Source organism: Oryctolagus cuniculus, chromosome 7 (genome assembly GCF_051225735.1).
Source record: "Oryctolagus cuniculus isolate XC-2025 breed Fujian yellow rabbit chromosome 7, ASM5122573v1, whole genome shotgun sequence".
Lineage (NCBI taxonomy): Eukaryota > Metazoa > Chordata > Mammalia > Lagomorpha > Leporidae > Oryctolagus > Oryctolagus cuniculus.
Window position 1 is genome coordinate 109,138,393 of NC_142873.1, and position 19,329 is coordinate 109,157,721.

Below are 19,329 nucleotides of genomic sequence, written 5' to 3' on the forward strand. Positions count from 1 at the left end.
GGCAGCTTTACCTGCTACGCCACAGTACTGGCCCCAAGTATGTGTCTTTCAACAAACATTAATTGAGTGTGTACTTTTTGCCAGGCACCATGCTAAGTACCCAGGCTGCAAAGCTACACTATTGTCACTGCCTTGGTCACTCTCCAAGAACATACGCATTGCCACACCACAGGTGTTGAAAGACACAGGAAAGAGGATGGGCAACTGGGGATGCCTGAGCATGCCAGAGAGCATTTCTCCAAGACACGCTGGAGCTGGCTTTTCCTGCCATCCTCATGACCGACTTTTCCAGGCAGACAGAAAAGGGAGTGTGGATGGGAAAGGAACCACAGGCACAATGGGACTAAAATGCAGGTGGTCCTGGTAGGTGTTGTTTCCTAACCTGAGAATGAGCATTTTACAGTTTTTACATGTCTCCAAGAGAGATGATTGTTCTCTGGATAGTTGGGAGGCATGAGATCCATCTCCCCCTTTCCTCAGGAACTAGTACTTATTGAATGCTCATGTGCCATCACTGTACGATTTTATCTATTTTGTAAATATCTATGTATTTTCATTTTTATTTGAAATGCAGAGACAGAGAGATGGTCAGAGATCTTCCAACTGCTGGTTCATACCCCAAATGTCTGCAACAACCTGGGTTGGACCAGGTTAAAGCCACGAGCCCGGAACTCCATTCAGGTCTCCCATGTGGGTGGCAGAGACCCCAGTACTTGAGCCATCACTGCTGCCTTCCAGGGTGTGCATTAGCAGGAAGGTGGATTGGAAGTGGAGAGGCTGGGACTCAAACCAGGCACTCTGATATGGGACACGGGCACCACAAGCCACAACCTAATTAATCACTGTGACAAATGCCTGCCCCTGATTTTAAAATATATGACCTCATCCCAGAGATTCACTATAATAACAACTCTGCAAGGTAGGTAACGCCATCTCCCTTTAGCACACAAGGAGGCAAGTTCAGAGAAGGTAAGAATTCTCTAAGATCTGTCTTGCTCAAAAGCCCATGCTCTTTCTCCATGCACTTCATTGAACTGGTGCCACAGCAGACAGATCATGAATAAGAACAAACCTTTTGAGTACTTACCATGTGCCAAAGCTGAAGTGAAACATTTTTTTATATATATTTTTTTATTTTTTGACAGGCAGAGTGGACAGTGAGAGAGAGAGACAGAGAGAAAGGTCTTCCTTTTGTCGTTGGTTCACCCTCCAATGGCCGCCGTGGCCGGTGCACCGCGCTGATCTGAAGGCAGGAGCCAGGTGCTTCTCCTGGTCTCCCATGGGGTGCAGGGCCCAGGCACTTGGGCCATCCTCCACTGCACTCCCTGGCCACAGCAGAGAGCTGGCCTGGAAGAGGGGCAACCGGGACAGAATCTGGCGCCCCGACCGGGACTAGAACCCGGTGTGCCGGCGCCTCAAGGCAGAGGATTAGCCTAGTGAGCCGTGGCGCTGGCCTTGAAACATTTTACATATATTAATTTATTTAATCCTCACAAATTCCTTGGGAAGTAGGCATATTATAACCTCCATTTAGTGGCTAAAACTGAAGCTCAAATAAGTCAGTCTCATGCTCAAGGTCAGGGAGCTGGTAGAGCTAGAAGGCAAACGCAGGCAGTTTGGCCCCAGCACCCCAAGGCTTAAGCACTGCACATCCTGGCTTTTAACTCAGTCCAAACCCTAACTCTATATAGCCTGCAAAACTCTGCTGAGAAAGATATTCCAGGCAGAAGGCACAAAGAAAACTTCTATCTCCAAACAAAAGTGACAAAAGATAAATTTGTGTGGTTTAAGAATGGGGTATTGATTGATGAGGAGGGCAGGGAGAACAGAGGAAAGGATAGGACAGTAACACAGAGCTAGGTTTCTCTTCTCCCTCAACACTGTGCAAACGAAAGTGTCTCAGCCAGCATTTTCTGTTTTATTTCATTTGTGAGATTTAAAAAAATTATTTATATAAAGGGAACAAATTTCATGTATTTCATGTATACAGTTTTAACAGCATAATGATCCTTCCCACCCTGCCCTCCTTCCTCCCTTCACTCTTCCCCACCCTCCCGCTTCCTCCGTTTTTTAAAAAATTTTTACAGTGATATATTTTCAACTTACTTTATAATCACAAGGTTAACCCTCCACTAAATAAAGAATGCATTTTCAAATGCTTATGAAAAGTAGAGTGATGCATAATGAGATTATATAGTGATATGGTTTGATATGGTTTTTGTCCACCCAAAGGTTCATGTGTAGGAAATTTGGTCCCCAGGGTAGTCTATTGGAAGATGGTGTGGACCTTTAAAAGGCAGGGCTAATGGGGGGTCTTTGGATCAGCTGGGGTGGTCCATTCTGCTCCTGGTTTAAGAAGTGATCACTTGGGGCTGGTGCTGTGACGCAGTAGGTTAATCCTCCACCTGTGGCGCTGGCATCCTATATGGGTGCAGATTCTAGTTCTGGCTGCTCCTCTTCCAGTCCAGCTCTCTGCTGTGGCCTGGGAAGGCACTGGAGGATGGCCCAAGTCCTAGGGCCCCTGTACCCGCATAGGGGACTGGGAAGAAGCACTTGGCTCCTGGCTTCGGATCAACGCAGCGCTGGCCGCAGCGACCATCTGGGGAGTGAACCTACGGGAGGGAGATCTTTCTCTCTGTCTCTCCCTCTCACTGTCTGTAACTCTCTCTCAAATAAATAAATAAAAATCTTTTTAAAAATTTTTAAAAAAGTGATCACTTGCTTGCTCTCACCATTGCATCTGCACCATGAAGTGATAGAGCCAGAGGGTGGCCCTTAACATTGCACTTGAGTTAATGCTATTTGGACTTTGAACTCCAAAACTATGAGCTGAATACACCTCTTGTCATCGTAAGTAGCCTCTGACAGCTAATACGTATAGCATGCACATAAGATCAGTTACTCATTTGCAGAGATCCCCACTAATTTTCTATTTGAGTCTTGGTGAAATGAATATTTTACCATACGTCATGTACTTTGATGAATCCAAGACTTCTGATAATTATATGAAAAGAAGTTGAATTTCACCATTCTTTGGGTCTTTACTATATATTACATGTTTACATACTTAACATTTATGCCACATTAAAATCTAGATAAATGTAATCTGTTTTTAAAGTGTATCCTTAAACTAATCAATACCAAAATTTACAAAAAGCAGATAGCATTTGATCTAAATAATATATTCTCATCAACCACCAGATGGCATAAGGTGTGAGGGTTTTATTCTGACAGGGTCACTATGCACATGATAATTTGACCTACAAGTTCAAAATAACGTATTTGAAAAAATGTTTGAGCACTCAAACTGTTCACAATTATTTTAGCCATATGTAGAAGTGGATGAATAAGTTGAAAATGACATGGTCCTACTTTTCCTACATTTTTGGGTTCTGTGGGATGTTGGCATTACATAATGAATCAAGGATCAAACAAAAAAAGCAGTTCTGTTAAAGGAAATCAAAGAGGAAGTCATGTCAAAGCAAAATTAACCTTATTTTCTAAGTGAGTTTCTACAACTCAATAAGAAACTTGAAACGTGCCTTCAAAAAATGAAAACATGCTTGTATTCCTTCAAATTCCGCTTAATAAAAACTTTTTTACTGCCTATAATTTATCTTGAAAGCACAAAAGTATCTAATGCAAAAGTTTTTCTCTGCTTTAAGCTGAAGGAAGTTTTTGCAGAAGTCAATTGAAAAAAAGAAAATCTGACTTAAAATCCAATCCAAACTATGATGTTAAAGGGCAGGGAAATTCACAGGTGTTTCAAGAACCTCAATTTCTACACAAATTTAAAATACAGCATGCTATTTCTATGAATCCTGTATTTCACTCGACACTAACAGTAAGCTGAAGAGTTAAAAAATGAGGGGGATGTCACAGTTGGAATCTTCAATTCTCTAGCTTTAAGGTGGCATATATTCACTGAGCACCTTGCAAACAGCACCCTGTGTAAGTGGTCACTGTGCAACCAGTGCCCCAGAGCAGAGATGGAATCTCCACTCCAGCATGGTGAAGCACAAAGACTGTCTTCAAAAGGACAAGAGACCAAAGATTTATGGTCCCCTTTTTTTCATATGGCCCAAGACTCATTGATTGCTGAAGATATTATAATAATTTATTTTGATATTTTTCTACATACTTCCTCACTAGATTTGATGTATTTGGTTCCTGCATGAGGAGGAAGTAAGAGAAGGATGAAAAGCTAACTGAAGATATGCGGTTTCTGCTGCTGCTGTTGTTGTTACTACTTCTAAGGCACACACTGATGGAGATGAGATGGATGGGAGGAAGGGAACTCATGGGGAGGGCGTTTGAGCTTTCTGCACTGGGGCCCGTGTCCTGTCTCCATCTTTGGCATCCAAGACAGAGCAGAGGTATTTCCCCCCTGAGTTCACATGAAAGGAAGAAATGGAACTTTCTTCTCCTTATTCTTAGGCACAGAAAAAGGCAACAGTTGTTATTTCCAAGGGTTTATCCTGATGGTTCAGTTAAGTAGTAGAAAATGGAATAATGTGCATTTCGAGTTAATGGGATAATAAATTCAAGGCACTTAACATTTCTTACTTTAATTTCCATTCTTTAGGATATTGTAGATCTATTTTCTTCCATTTATAATACTGTCCAAGGAACTCTGGATCTTTAAGCACTGAAATGAGAGCATTAGAAAAAATGAGCTCTGCATACATTCTTTAATAATAGTTAAAAGTTGAAAATAATTCACTTCTCATTAAGTTGATATGTGACAATAAGATACATTATACGGTTCACATCATGTTACAGTGCTCTGAAACTCCAAATTTCTTCCTTTTATTGGTATTTTATAAGATGTTGTTTGAAATAAGTAGATTGTGACTTGAAAATTGTTTTCACTATAATGACATTTGTTTATAGATCATTTGTGTTGTTGAATAAAATTTGTAGGAGGTCATTGTTTGGACTGTGCTCCCGCATAAGCCCCCAAAGACCAAAGCAAAATGGAGGCACTCATGCTAAGTGCCTCGCAATCAAGCTGAAATTTTAAAGGAAACAGACAAGCTTTTCCTAAAAGTAAGAGATTCCGAGCAACCAGTTAGAAGGGACCCCGTCAGTCTCAGGCAGCATAAGGAAATCCCCTCTGCTTTAATGGTTACAAGAAAAGTAATCTGAAGTAACCTGTTCTAACCAATCTATTTTTTCCCTTTTATTCTGTCTTTTTGTTCCTGTTCTACTTGCCTTATAAAAACCATCTGCCCTGCCGTGCACACTGGAGCATGGATCTGTTCTTTAGAAGAGACGCTACCTGATCCATGAATCACTGATAAAAACCAACTAGATCTTTAAGGTTTTTTTTTTTTTTTTTTGGACAGGCAGAGTTAGTGAGAGAAAGAGAGAGAAAGGTCTTCCTATTTCCATTGATTCACCCCCGAAATGGCCGCTATGGCCAGCGCACTTCGCCAATCCGAAACCAGGAGCCAGGTGCTTCCTCCTGGTCTCCCATGTGGGTGCAGGGCCCAGGCACTTAGGCCATCCTCCACTGCCTTCCCGGGCCACAGCAGAGAGCTGGAATGGAAGAGGAACAACCGGGACAGAATCCGGCGTCCCAACCAGGACTAGAACCCGATGTGCTGGCGCCGCAGACGGAGGATTGCCAAGTGAGCCGCGGCGCCGGCCTGAAATTTTGTTTTTTAACAATCATAACAAAATATTGAAATAGTTCATATAGAAATCACAGACATCACAGTTTAACAAGTTTACACTTGAAGTAGAAAAATAAGAATCTTGGAGCAGGAAGAGATATCTTTAAAAAAATTTATTTTCATCTACTTGAAAGGTACTTGAAAGAGACAGAGAGAGAGACTTTTGTTCACTGGCTCACTCCCCATTATGCCTACAACATCCAGGACCTTTGATCCAGGTCTCCCACATGGGTGGCAGGGATCCAAACACTTGAGCCATCATCTGCTGCCTCCCGGGATGCACTGGCAAAAAGCTGGATTGGAAGTGGAGTAGCTGGGACTCAAACAAGCACTCCAGTATGGAATGCAGTTGTTCCAAGTGGTAGCTTAACCCACTGCAATAGAAGGTGTGCACTGAAATTACAGATCTTAGGATCTCAAACAGATGAGCACCCAGGCTCTGAATTATTAATCCTTTGCCAACAACAGAAAACGCTCCATGTTGTTGTTGCGAGACCACCCATTCTGTTGGCAGATAATAAGGGCTACAATGTCCTTCCTTAATCTTTATCCTGCAAATTTCTTCTGGTCCTAGTTCTGACCTCTGGAGCAAAACTGAGTGAGTTCGTTCCTCTCCCACGAGTGAGAGTCCTCTTCTTGTATTAGAGCTCAGGTCCTTCAACTTTTTCTTAGGACACAATTTTCTAGAGACTTAGCCATCTTTGCTGTTCTGTGGTGAACTTTGTTGATGTTTCTATTCAGTATGTGTCCAGAACCAGATCAGGAGCTTGAGTTAGTTTGAATACCAAGGGCATGAGTGTTTACTACCTCCCCTGACCTGTGCACTATGTATCTATTAATTCAGCTCAGATCTGCATTAGTATTTTCCAGAAATCACAGAATTATGAACTTTATGTCATCAATCAAAATCACAAAAGATTTTTTTTAAACCTACTGTGATTAAGGCCCTGGTAATGCTTACTTGATATACTATTAAGTCAGATCATATTCCCACAAATACTTATCTATCTCCTTATCCCTTATCATTGTTCTGAGTTTACAGTCTTGAACTATTTAACCAGCCAGGGTCCCTCAGTCTTGCCCTTATCTGGGCTTCCTGTAATAATCATTAATATACTGCTTCTCCTTTAGCTTCATGGTATTTTCCATTGATAGATAAAACACTTAAACTGAATAGTTCTTTTCTTTTATTAATAGTACTGGATTTCCACCAGCAATGTTCCTAGCCTTCTTGCTTCAAACACACAAAAGAACAAATATGTAAATATTCTTGTAGAATTCAGTAATACTCTTTCATTGATATTTCATATATACGCTCTGCCCTTTCATTACAGAAGCAAATCTGAGCTCCCCAGAGTTCTTAGTGAGGTCTCATTATTTCCTTTACACAATTATAAAAACTAACATCAATAGAATTCTTGCCATGTGCTGGACACCTATAAAGTAGACATGCAGTGGTTGCCGTTATTATACCCACTTTACCAATGAACAAACAAAGAAAGATTGAGTAATATCTTCTCATCAGGAATCTTCATGACTCTCAGTCAAAATTTAACCTTTCTCAAATGCTATTGCCTTTTGAGACTTCCCTTCAGGGGTAATTCATATCTTTCCTCAAATTGTTTTGAAATTGTCTTCCTTACATTTTATATTGGAATATAGAGGGCAGTCCCTTTCCTGTAAATTATGAAACCCCAAGTGATGTGTCATTTTTCCTAAATAGTTCCACTAGTTTTCTATCATTAACTAATTTTATGCCTTGCTTTCTCTACCATGAGAGATGAAAATGCCATACAAACTTTTAACACTTCTCATATTTTATCCTTAAAATTTTTTTTCACTCATCTGACTCCTAGCACCTGCCTGTAAACTCTCCAAAAAGTTCATCATGACATGTATCATTTTGCCTCCAAAACTCAGCCAATTGTCTAGACAGAGAAGATGGCCAGTGATCCATGCTGATTGGAAAGAAATAATGAAGATGAAGAAACAGAGAAGAACAGAGAGAGTAGAATTTTAGCAAAAGCTCTGAAAATTAAAATTCATTATTGCAGTTTGCTTCTGTAGCGGTTTTGTAATCTGTGGTAAGAAGGCATTCTCTTGCTCCCTAGCAAAGTTCTGATTCCCTGTTGTTCTTTCTGAGGATTACTGGGAATTACTGGGCTGGGCATGTACTCTTTTTTTTTTTTTTTTTCCTGACACACCTCTTTTCCAACATTGGTAGAGGTTGACCTGAGATTTTTATTCCCCACTGCTACGATTGTTTACATCAAAGAAATACAACAGCACCAACTGGCTGCAGCAGGTTTTATTTTCACACATAGGATCTCATATTGACCATTGAGTCACTTACAGGTAGAACATCTTGTCAATCAGTAGAAATGAAGAAGTAGAAAGAATTTGGTAACTACCTTAAACTCTCTTACCTGTACGTGCAAAGGCAGGGCTAAGGAATTTCTGAATTCTGACATCATGTTCTTCCCACTAGAGCCTTCCCAATCTTGGTTGCACATTGTAGTCACCTGGGGAGCTTTAAAAACTACTACTACCTGGTCTTACTCCCAGGGAACCTAATGTAATTGGTCTGGGGTGTGCCCTTTATATTGGAATTTTTACAAGCTCCTCAGGTGGTTCTGATGAGCAGTCAAGACTTCAGACCAGTGCATTGGAACCAGGTGATACTGCTTCTTGCATCTAAATGTGTTTCGGAGAGACTTGTTCTTATTGCTGGCTCAACGACTCAGAGAATCAAAGTTTCCTAGGGTGAAAGCAAGCATCCCCATGATGCTTCAGGCTGTTTGGTCTGCTTGATGACAGCAAGCAAACATCAGGAAGCCTACGCTCAATGTTACCGAGCACACTGGTCTGAAGGAATGCTTTGCCTCTCACATAAACATTTCCTTATGGGGATCATATTCTGTCGTTAAGGCGCTATTGCCCACAACCATATGTATTCGTTTGTTCTCTGCCAAACCTTTTAGTTGCCATTCTATAGTGATGGACAGAGAACAATGGATCACTGGTACATTTTCCCATGTGATTGCCTCAGTTAAGTACTAAAGCATGTAATTATTGATGAATTTATTGTATATCCTTCAGAGCCTGAACTTACCTGTTGTATTGTACAGAGGTAACTTTGCTATCCTATGATGGAGTCAGGACAGTCATGATAGAAAAAGCAACAAAAGTGGGGCCAGAGCAGCTGGTTTCAGTCTCTGGACCATGGCCTACTTAGTGAAGAAAAATCACATTCACAGAGTGCTCACTGTGTGCTTCCATCCTGTGAGCTACATCCTCTATTTATTCTTGCTTTATGGATGAGGGACCTGGAACATGCAGAGGTTAAGTAACTTACTCCATGTCACACAACTGGTAAATGGCAGAGCCAGGCCTAAACCCTGCAATCTACCTCCAGAACCCACCCTCTTTTGCCAGTATGTGATATTCTTCCTCACATGTGCGACCTTGGGTAAACTACTGCTTGTCTTGGTTTTCTCGTTTGTAAAACAGGGTAATAATATTAATGCTTAGCTCACAGGGCAGATATGCTACTGTGCACGACATACATTAGATATTCAATAAACACTGGTTGAATCAATGAATAAAAGATTGATTGGGGTGGTTTTTAAAACATACTAGATTTTGGGGCCAGCACTGTAGCGTAGTGGGTAAAGCTGCCACCTGCAGTGTCAGCATCCCATACGGGCGCTGGTTTGAGTCTCGGATGCTCCACTTCCCATCCAGCTCTCTGCTATGGACTGGGAAAGAAGTAGAAGATGGCCCAAGTCCTTGGGCCTCTGCAACTGTGTGGGAGACCTGGCTTCGTATCAGTGCAGCTGCAGCCATTGTGGCCAATTGGGGAGTGAACCAACAGATGGAAGACCTCTCTCTCTCTCTCTCTCTCTCTCTCCCTCTCCCTCTCCCTCTCCCTCTCCCTCTCCTCTCTCTGTAACTTTGACTTTCAAATAAATAAATAAAAATCTTTAAAAAAAATTAAAAAAATAAAAATAACATACTAGATTTGAGCATGCTCTGTAAACTGTAAGACACAGGAACAAACTTACTATCATTATGGCAGCCATAGCCATGTATAAATTTGTGGCATAAAGATATAGAAAAGAGTGAATCCCCCAAACCAAAATGTCACTACTTATCCTGAAAGACAAAGCCTTTAAAAATAGGCACAACAGTTTAATAATTTTTCCAGTGAGAAGAATGTAACTGTAGAAAATGAAGTTATTAGGGGTTTCCCTTTTATTTCTGAGTTGTTGGAGAAGCATTTGCAATCTAAAAGCTTCATCTTTATTACTGCCAGGAAATTAGGCCATTAAAAAAAGATAGTGTTGGATGTCATCCAGCTGAAACTATCAAAAGACAAAACAGCCAGCAGCACATGTGAGGTTTACATTTAATTGTTTTTTAATTAAGTGCTGGTTATTATTGGAGGAAAGCTCTTGAAACATTCTTAGAACAATTCCATAGGGGAAGAGGAGGCAGAGTGGTTGTGAAATCTTGCACCAAGTGCTACACTCAAAGTCTCGGAAATTCTTCTGGGCTGGAGATAACGGTTACCAGCTATTGCTTTTACAACGGGGGCTGCGTTACACTCTGGGGTAGTGGCAGATGTAGGAACAACAAAATGAGAGAGTTTGAGGAAAGAATTGCTGTCAGTAGTACCTCATTATTTCCTTCCATCTTTCAATTGTTTTTTTATTGCAAAGCAATCATTCTCAAATCTCCTTGCGATTTGGCGTGTGCTTCTACTGCTTTGCTGTCTAGCAGTTTGGGATTTCCAAGTGGCCCTGTGTATTTACATGTTAGTCTAGAAAGTGCCATCCTGGAACACTCTCTCTGCTGTTTTGTTGAAGGGCTCTGACTTTGAATCGTTCCTGAGTGGGTGCCAGTTAATGTCTCCAGACACCGCGTTTGTGTGGTTAAGGGTTATCGCCCCTGGAATCCACGTGAGTACTTGAGCGCTTCATAGGCAGTAGGCAGGAAGTGTGTGTTTGCTGGACAGACCAAGCAGCACTCAGCCACAGGTCTTTGAAATGAAGTAAATATTTATGTGCTCTAGTAAAGAAAATGACAAAATCCTTTATATGGATAGATTGGCTAAATCCTGTGTACCTTGAAACAACTTCCATTGCACGAATTTGTGAGTGAGTGAGGACTGTAATGTATAATCAGAAAATAATTATGTGACCAACTTGCTCAAAGAACATGTGATTTCTTAAAGTTATTGACCTAACTTGCTCTTTAAAATATTGCTTGAGCTTAGTATTGCTTTTTGCCCTGATTTGTGCCTTAACACTACATCCTATTTTCATGATGGTAGGAAACTATCACAATGATGAGATGAGATAAGATACAATGAGACTCCAAATTAAGGCAGTGATCATGGGAATGGAGCAGAGTGGAAGTGTTCCTAATGCTACAGGGGATAAATTGTAAGGTTTAATGAGAGAGATCAAGAGGTCCAGGAAATTTCTAATATTCTGGATTAGACTAGAAGATGCAACAATGATGATCTACCCCTAACCAAGAGAGGGACTAAGGGACAACATAATGAATTTACTTTGAGGGGTCTTTAATACATGTACTGAGATGTCCAGCACACAGTTATAAATACGCACGTAGAATCCAGAAAAGGACTAGAGATGTAGCTTTAGGAAATGCTGGCATGTAGGTGAACTGAACTGACAGTGTGAGAGGTCTTCCAAAGAGGGGGTAGAAAGGACTGAAAGAAGTTATTGTGAAGGAGGGGCCGGCGCTGTGGTGCAGTGGGCTTATGCCCTGGCCTGAAGCGCTGGCATCTCATATGGGCGCCAGTTCTAGTCCTGGCTGCTCCTCTTCTGATCCAGCTCTCTGCTGTGGCCTGGGAAAGCAGTAGAAGATGGCCCAAGTCCTTGGGCCCCTGCACCCACGTGGGAGACCTGGAAGAAGCTCCTGGCTCCTGGCTTCGGATCAACTGGGGAGTGAACCATTGGATGGAAGATCTCTCTCTCTGCGTAACTCTGACTTTCAAATAAATAAATAAATAAATAAATCTTTTAAAAAAAGAAGTTATTGCAAAGGTAAGAGGCAGAGGAAGGCAGAAGAAAACCACAAATGTGTGGTGGTCTGTAAGTCAAGGAGACTGTAGTCATGAGAATTCAAGTAAGAAAAGGACTAAAGAGACATAACTGAATGTGGGAATTAGGAAGTCATAGCAGGATGGCTGAGGCAAAGTCCTATTTCAGTGAGTGTGTGTAGCCTGGAGGACTGACTTGCATCCAAATAATGAAACAGTGCTCTGGAGATCCGGTGAAATGGAGCCAGAAAGTTGTCCAGCTTCTCCCATGTTATCTTTTTAGTTCCTAATGTGTGATGCTGACATGGTGTTTCTTCTTAGACCGATTTAATTAAACATAATTATAGGCTCTTATGCTTTCTTAGGTTCTTATGTTTTCTTGCTGAATTTCTACTTAATACTTCCTTTGGCTTGGAGGATAATTGTGTTTAGCATTAAATTTTTTCCTCCTGCAGTGAAGGTGGCTTTCTGGAGTGAAGGGAGAGAAGTGAACCTCTTTAAGATGAAGAACTTCATCATTTATTTCTGCAATTGCCTATCTTTCCTCCTGGCTTTTAATCAGACTTCAGTCCAGGGCTCTGTACAAAACAGGAACTAAAATAATAGTTGTTGAATGACCAGGACATAAAGCCAATAGAGAAGTTTATCACCCATACATAGCAGATACATGTCAATTATTCTTTGAAAACAAGGCAAGCTGAGGATAACAGATTAATATATTCCAAAGGACACAGGATAAGGCTAGATCACCTTACATGGAGTTTTGTAGAATTCTGAGGCCTTTGATGTAGCTATTCCAGACCATGTCTTGTGGTATTCATAAAATGAGATTGTCTTAATTGGTCTGAAAATATAAATAAAAATTAGACAGTGAGTAGTTTGTAAATTTGCTTTTTTTTTTTTTTTTTTTTTTTAACAGGCAGAGTGGACAGTGAGAGAGAGAGAGATAGAGAGAAAGGTCTTCCTTTGCCGTTGGTTCACCCTCCAATGGCCACCGCGGCTGGTGCGCTGCGGCCAGCGCACCGTGCTGATCCGAAGGCAGGAGCCAGGTGCTTCTTTTGGTCTCCCATGGGGTGCAGGGCCCAAGTACTTGGGCCATCCTCCACTGCACTCCCGGGCCACAGCAGAGAGCTGGCCTGGAAGAGGGGCAACCGGGACAGAATCCAGCCCCCCGACTGGGACTAGAACCTGGTGTGCCGGCGCCGCTAGGCGGAGGATTAGCCTAGTGAGCCGCAGCGCCGGCGTAAATTTGCTTTTTAAAAATCATTTTATTGAGGCAACAGTTCAGATAACAGTATCTTATCACATGAAAGACTATTTTGCCAATTTATACATAAAGATTTCTAAGAAATGAATATAATATTAACTTCATTTTAATGAATGGGAATTATGGAAAGAAAAATCTGCCCAAATAATTTTCCAATAATAAATGTAAATATGCTGCCATATGCATATTATAAAAAGAAAAACACAGGTTTAAGACACCTGCCCGTCATGACTAACATTACAAAAGAATTTTAAGCAAAGCATTATACCTGTAAATTTTCTCATTTACAATGAACAGTTTTCTTGAATTTCTCTGACACATTTTGGTGAAATCACCTGTTTCCTTCTTGTTTTGAGAACAGAATAAAAGCACCAGAATAGATTAATGTTTATACCAAATCTGGCTGCTTTCAAATGAGTGGAGGAAACCAACTATTTCTCCAATACTCCTATCTGTACGTTTCCTTCCCTGTGCTGACATTAATATGTCCTAAAGGGAGCGCAAAAATTCTTAAAAATTATTAAATGGGAACTCTAAAGCAGTATTTAAATCACTGCATTTCCATGCATTTTTTTATGAACGTTTTGAACAAAGAGATTCTCAACACTCTATAAACAAAGCATTTCTTGGAGCTATTTTTCAGACATGTGAGATCATCAACTCACTGGCTTAAATAGACGCTTAACACCGAATGTAATATGCATTACATCTGTTTCCCAATTTTAGCTCCCAGCTCTTTGGAATAAGAAACAACTTTTCAGTTAGAACAAGTATATTAGTGCTAATTTTTACAGGCAGATTGTAGGTACCTGAAAGTAAATATTTGACTCACTTTTGAACTTAATGGGGCAATATCTAAACGTGTTAATGCATTTATTTATTTAAATAACAATATGGACACCTAATTTTAAGACTTAATATTTTTCAAATGTGTTACTACTTTTGCAATCACACTTAAGTAGAAATCTGAAACCAGGTGGAGATAAATTAATCATTACTATTATTGCTTCCAGAGCAGCATGCCATGCTTTACACTACTAAATGATATACTAAACTAACATTAATTTGCCAATGAAATGTTTCGGCATTTGGCAATGGAGGTAACCAAATGAAAGGCTGCATTATATCTCCTGCATGAAAAAGCTTGTGATCAATTTGCTGTCACAGATCGTTTAGCAGACAACAATGACCCAAGAGGAAGGAAACTGTCAACACACTGTCTCGTGAAAAAAAATACACCATCTTCAGGCACAATCGTCTCCATTGTTTTTTGTCTGTTTGACGAAGACCCATGACCCCTCTCCCTTCCCAAGGGTGTCCTGTTCAATTTCAAACTGTTAGCCTTCAGGGGCTTTCTTTTTTCCCCCAGAATAATTAAAAATATTACCCTAAAAGGTATAACTTTAGTATAGTTTGAATATACAAAGCAGAATGTCTGAAACATTTGGGAATATTTGTATTTTCAATTCTATGAAGGAAACAGTGCTTTCAAATGAGAGAACAGTGAGTGTATTTCATTATTATTCAGATAAACTCAGTTTATACAGATATATGCAGTATAAAAAATACATGTGCTTACAGTTTCAACCAGGAATTTATTGAGTATAATCCTTGACACTATGAATATAAATAAGAAGAAGACACAATTTTAAGCTGAACATTAGAGCTCATTTTCCTGTTGGGAAAAAAAAGATATATACATGAACTAGTGAATAGAATGGCTTTCTATATTAACACAATAAAGCCTTACAGGTTTAACACAGACATTTGGAGAATAACAGATATTCTTGGGCAGTGAGAGTAAGAGAAGAAGTTGGGGGCGGGACATATAGTTTTGTTTTGAAGTCATCAAGGAGAGTCACTTGCGGTTTAGGTCTGAGTGAAAGGAAGGAGGCACCCTAGGCCAGGTGAACAGGATTAGCAACAGTTTGAATGAGAAGGAACACGGTGTGTGCCTGTTTACATATAGAGGATGTTGGGAGAAGACGTGACAGCGATAAGAAAATTGACCAAAGTGGAAAGTTCAAGTTTACAGACATTGGATTCTGATAACATAAATGACACAAGGTAGTGTCTTCAAATTTAGGCAGAGAATGGGCTAGAGTTTATTCAGTCTTCTTGATTCATTAGGTAATAGAAAGCCATCTGTAGTTCTTGACTAAGGCAGTTATGCAGTCAATATTTGAGCAAGAGTGTTCTTGAGGGTGCAGGGTAGATTAAATAGGGGAGTCTAAATGCAGGGGGATCAGGCAGGAAATAAATGCAGCAATTCAGGTGTAAGACTCTGAGACCTAATAGTACCTTGGAAGCAGAGTTATGAAGGGGAGGGAAGACTCTAAGAGACCCCCAAAGAGCTGACTCCACTGGTTGTCTGACAGGGTATGAAAGGTGAAGGAATGTTACAGTCAAATACTCTTCGATAGCCTGGAAGACTAGTGAGTTTTGCTATTAATAGAAAGCATCAAGCAAAACTGAAATAAAATATGAGTTTAATTTTAGATATGGGTTTTAGGTGATGAAAGGACAGACAAGTCAAAATGACTTTTCAGAGTGTGACTGAGAAATTGGGACTGGAAATGGGAGATTTGGGTCAAATCAACATAAAGTTGATAGATTAGGTAGAAAAACCCTCCGAAAGAGTAAGTAAGTGTTTAGAAAAGAAAGAGCAGACACCAATTCAGAGTTAAAGGGAGCCAGTGATGGAAATAGGTTCATTGAGGGAAGAGGAAGAACATGGCAGCACTATTTCATAGAAGCAACATCCCAGCCACAACCAAAGCCTAATGGGGAAATTCCTAAATATATGTCTGGCTGCGACTCTCCTCTAGCCATTGTGTCTTGGTTGAGTGTAAGGCTGGGAATCAGCTGGCCTGGATTAAAATGCTCTGGCCCCGCTGTATATTGGATGTGTGACTCTGGGTAGATTGCCTATCCTCTGTCTGCTGCCTCATCTCCAGGGGTTGTTGTAAGAATTCCAAGAATTCCCGTGAGGAAAGAGCCAACTTTAAGGCCCCTTCAACAATCAGTGTCAGCTGGTCTCCTCAATGGCTTTAGGTACATACCTTACTATTTCTCTCCCACTAAATAGTTTCTTGATTATTTTCCGACATCAGACTTTCACAGTTCCAGGTTTTCAAGCAGAAGCTTGGTTATCTAACTCTCCAGGATGAAGTCTGGGCGCCTTCAACGGAACCCACGCTCTTTATCATGTGGCCATTTCTCATCCTGTCTTCTACTCATTCCCATATTCAGAAATGATATGAAATTTCCCACCAATCCTGGGTGTACTATATAATAACACACTTCTGTTACTGTCCAAGTTGTTCTTTCTATAGACTCTTTATCTCTCTGCACTTGTCCAATAATTTTTCATTAAGGTTTGGGTCCAGTAAAAGTACCTAGTACATAAAGGCTGTGATGGCAGACATATGGTTGCCTCCTCAATACCTACTTGAATCTTCTTCCAGTATGTAGGTTCCCTATGGTCTTAGGGGATTGAGCCCACCCAGGTTCTAAATCAGAGCCTGATGGGTTCAGGATTATCTGAACATAGTGCCTATTTCAGTGATATGAACTTGACCTACAAAGATCCAATCAGAGTGAAGATAATTGTAGCTTTCCAGTACTGAGCATCCAAGCTATCTGGGAGGGTTAATCCTTTGCACTTCAGATAAACTAAGACATGTAAACATAAGACAGATAAACTAAGATATAATAAACAGGTTAGAAACAGATTAGACATTTCATCAAAAAGAAACCAGCAGTTTTTGATTGAAATTGAATCTATAAATTACTCTGGGAAGAACTTAAACCATGAACATTGTATATTTTTCTGCTTCCTCAGATTTTAAAAATTTCAAAAATACTTTGTGGCTTTCAGTATAGATGTCTTATGTATCTTTTACTACATGTTGATGCTGTTATAAATGATATTTTGTTAAAGATTTATTTATTTGAAAGGCGGAGTTACAAAGCAGAAACAGAGAGAGAGAGAGGTCTTCCATCTGCTGGCTCACTCCCCAAATGGCCAGAATGGCTGAAACTGGGCAGATTCGAAGCCAGGAGCCAAGAGCTTCTTCCAGGTCTTCCATAAAGGTGCAGGGGCCCAAGGACTTGGGCCATCTTCTACTGTTTTTTTTTTTTTTTGACCATAACAAGAGAGCTGGATAAGAAATGGAGCAGCTGGGACTCGAACTGGCACCCATATGGAATGCTGGCACTGTAGGCAGAGACTTTACCTTCTACACCACAGCACCAGACCCTGGTTGATTTTAAAATATTCATCTCATATCTAGAGTCCTTGCTAAATTCACTTTTTAATTTTCAAGTTTTATATATTCATTTAGATTTCATTATTTTTATTTTATTTATATTATGTACACAATCGCGTTACCTATGAATGAGATGGCAAATTTTGAGTGTCACCTTTACTGAATTAAGGAATACCTAGAAGCCCAGAAAAGCATTATTTTGGGTGTGTCTGTGGAGGCGTTCCCAAATGAGATTAAGATTAGCACACGAATCTGAGTAGATGGGTGGAGAGACACAGCTTCCATGTGGATGGGCACCATCAATTGGCTAGGGATCTGGAGACACTAAACACAAAAGGTGAATTCGTGTCACTCTGAGAGCTGGTGCACAATCCGTTCCTGCCTTGGATGTCAGCTTCTGGCTTTTGGACTCCAGCACTTGCATACACCAGTGGCCCCCTGGGCGACACTCAGGCTTTCAGCCCTGAACTGGGAGTTACACCCTTGACTTCCTGTTTCTGAGGCCCTGGCACCTGGACTGAGCCTCACTACTGACATCCAGGATCTCCAGTCTGCACATGAGCTGTTGTAGAACTTCTCAGCTTCCATATAAATGTTTTTTAATTTTTTAAAAAATATACTTTTTTTAAGATTTTTATTTATTTATTTGAGAGGTAGAGTTATAGACAGTGAGAGGGAGAGACAGAGAGAGAGGTCTTCCTTCCGTTGGTTCACTCCCCAGTTGGCCACAATGGCTAGAGCTGTGCCAATCCGAAGCCAGGAGTCAGGTGCTTCTTCCTTGTCTCCCATGTGGGTGCAGGGGCCCAAGGACTTGGGCCATCTTATACTGCTTTCCCAGGCCACAGCAGAGAGCTGGATCGAAGAGGAGCAGCTGGGACTAGAACTGGTGCCCATATGGGATGCCAGCACCGCAGGCGGAGGATTAACGTACTGCTCCACGGCGCTGGCAGAGTTTGAGAGAGAGGTCTTCCATCTGCTGGTTCACTCCCTAAATGGCTGCAATGGCCACAGAATCAGGGCCCAAGCCAGGAGCTCAGAATTCCATCTGTGTTCCCCACATGGCTGGCAAGGGCTCAAGCACTTGAGTCAACTTCTGCTGCTTTCCCAGGTGCTTTAGCAGGTTGCTGGATTGGAAGTGGAGCAGCCAGGACTTGAACTGGCACTCATGGGATGCCAGTGTTGCAGGTGGTGGCTTAACCTACTGTGTCACAATGCCAGCCCCTCAGCTCCCATAACTGAATGAACCAATTACGCTAATACACCGCTCTGCATTTAACTATACAAATATGCCATCAATTCTATCTTTCTAGAGAACACTAGCTAATACAGGGAATAAATGTGATTCACAGTAGTCCCCTTTTTATCTATGGTGCTGCTCTCTGTGGATTATCTGTGGTCAGTCATGGTCTGAATGTGTTAGATGGAAACTTCCAGAAATAAACAATTCATAAGTTTTAAATTGCTTGCTGTTCTGTGTAGCTTAATGACCGCCTGTGCTGTTCCACTCTTTCCCATCCAAACTGTGAATCATCCCTCTATAGAGTGTGCTCACACTGTATATGCTACTTGTCCACTGTCTATACCACTCATCCATCTTAGTTCTCAGTTCAAATGTTATGGTATCCAGTCTGCATTCAAGTAACCCTTAAGTAATAACCTAGTGGTACAGCACAATGCCTATGATATCCACCTCACAGCACCTCATCATGTAGGCACAGTATCATTTCTGTCGCTCCCCGTCTTCGTGGGGGAACGACACTAAACCCTGCCTAGGCTTCCTATCCGAGTCACGGCACCATTATGTCGCTCCCCCTCTTCATGGAGGAACGACACTAAGCCCTGCCTAGGCTTCATATCCGAGTCACGGCACCATTATGTCGCTCCCCCTCTTCGTGGAGGAACGACACAGGACCCTGCGCTGTTCTTTCGTCTGCTCGGCCCTCCCCGGGTTTGCTGCTGGTTCTTCCCGGGTTGGCTACTATCCCTTCCACCTCCGTGGAAGGGCAGTTCCCCCTGGCCACATTCCCCACTTCCGCAGGGGAG

The 19,329-nt window shown here is 41.3% G+C and overlaps 1 protein-coding gene across 10 annotated transcripts in view; it reads right to left on the minus strand.

Moving 5' to 3' along the window:
• UBE2U (ubiquitin conjugating enzyme E2 U) overlaps positions 1-19,329 on the minus strand; it is a 62,072-nt gene that overhangs the window by 15,566 nt on the left and 27,177 nt on the right. For 3 of the 10 annotated variants that reach the window (XM_002715946.6, XM_089300512.1, XM_089300506.1), the window contains 2 exons: positions 12,504-12,592; positions 4,567-4,648 (listed from right to left, as the gene is read on the minus strand). The exons of 5 other annotated variants lie outside the window; for them this stretch is intronic. In XM_002715946.6, coding sequence (XP_002715992.4) covers positions 4,567-4,648; positions 12,504-12,592 — 171 coding nt within the window. Of the gene's footprint in view, positions 1-4,552; positions 4,649-12,503; positions 12,593-19,329 lie in introns of those variants that run through there. 2 more of the 10 variants (XM_089300508.1, XM_089300507.1) reach the window with 2 other exon arrangements.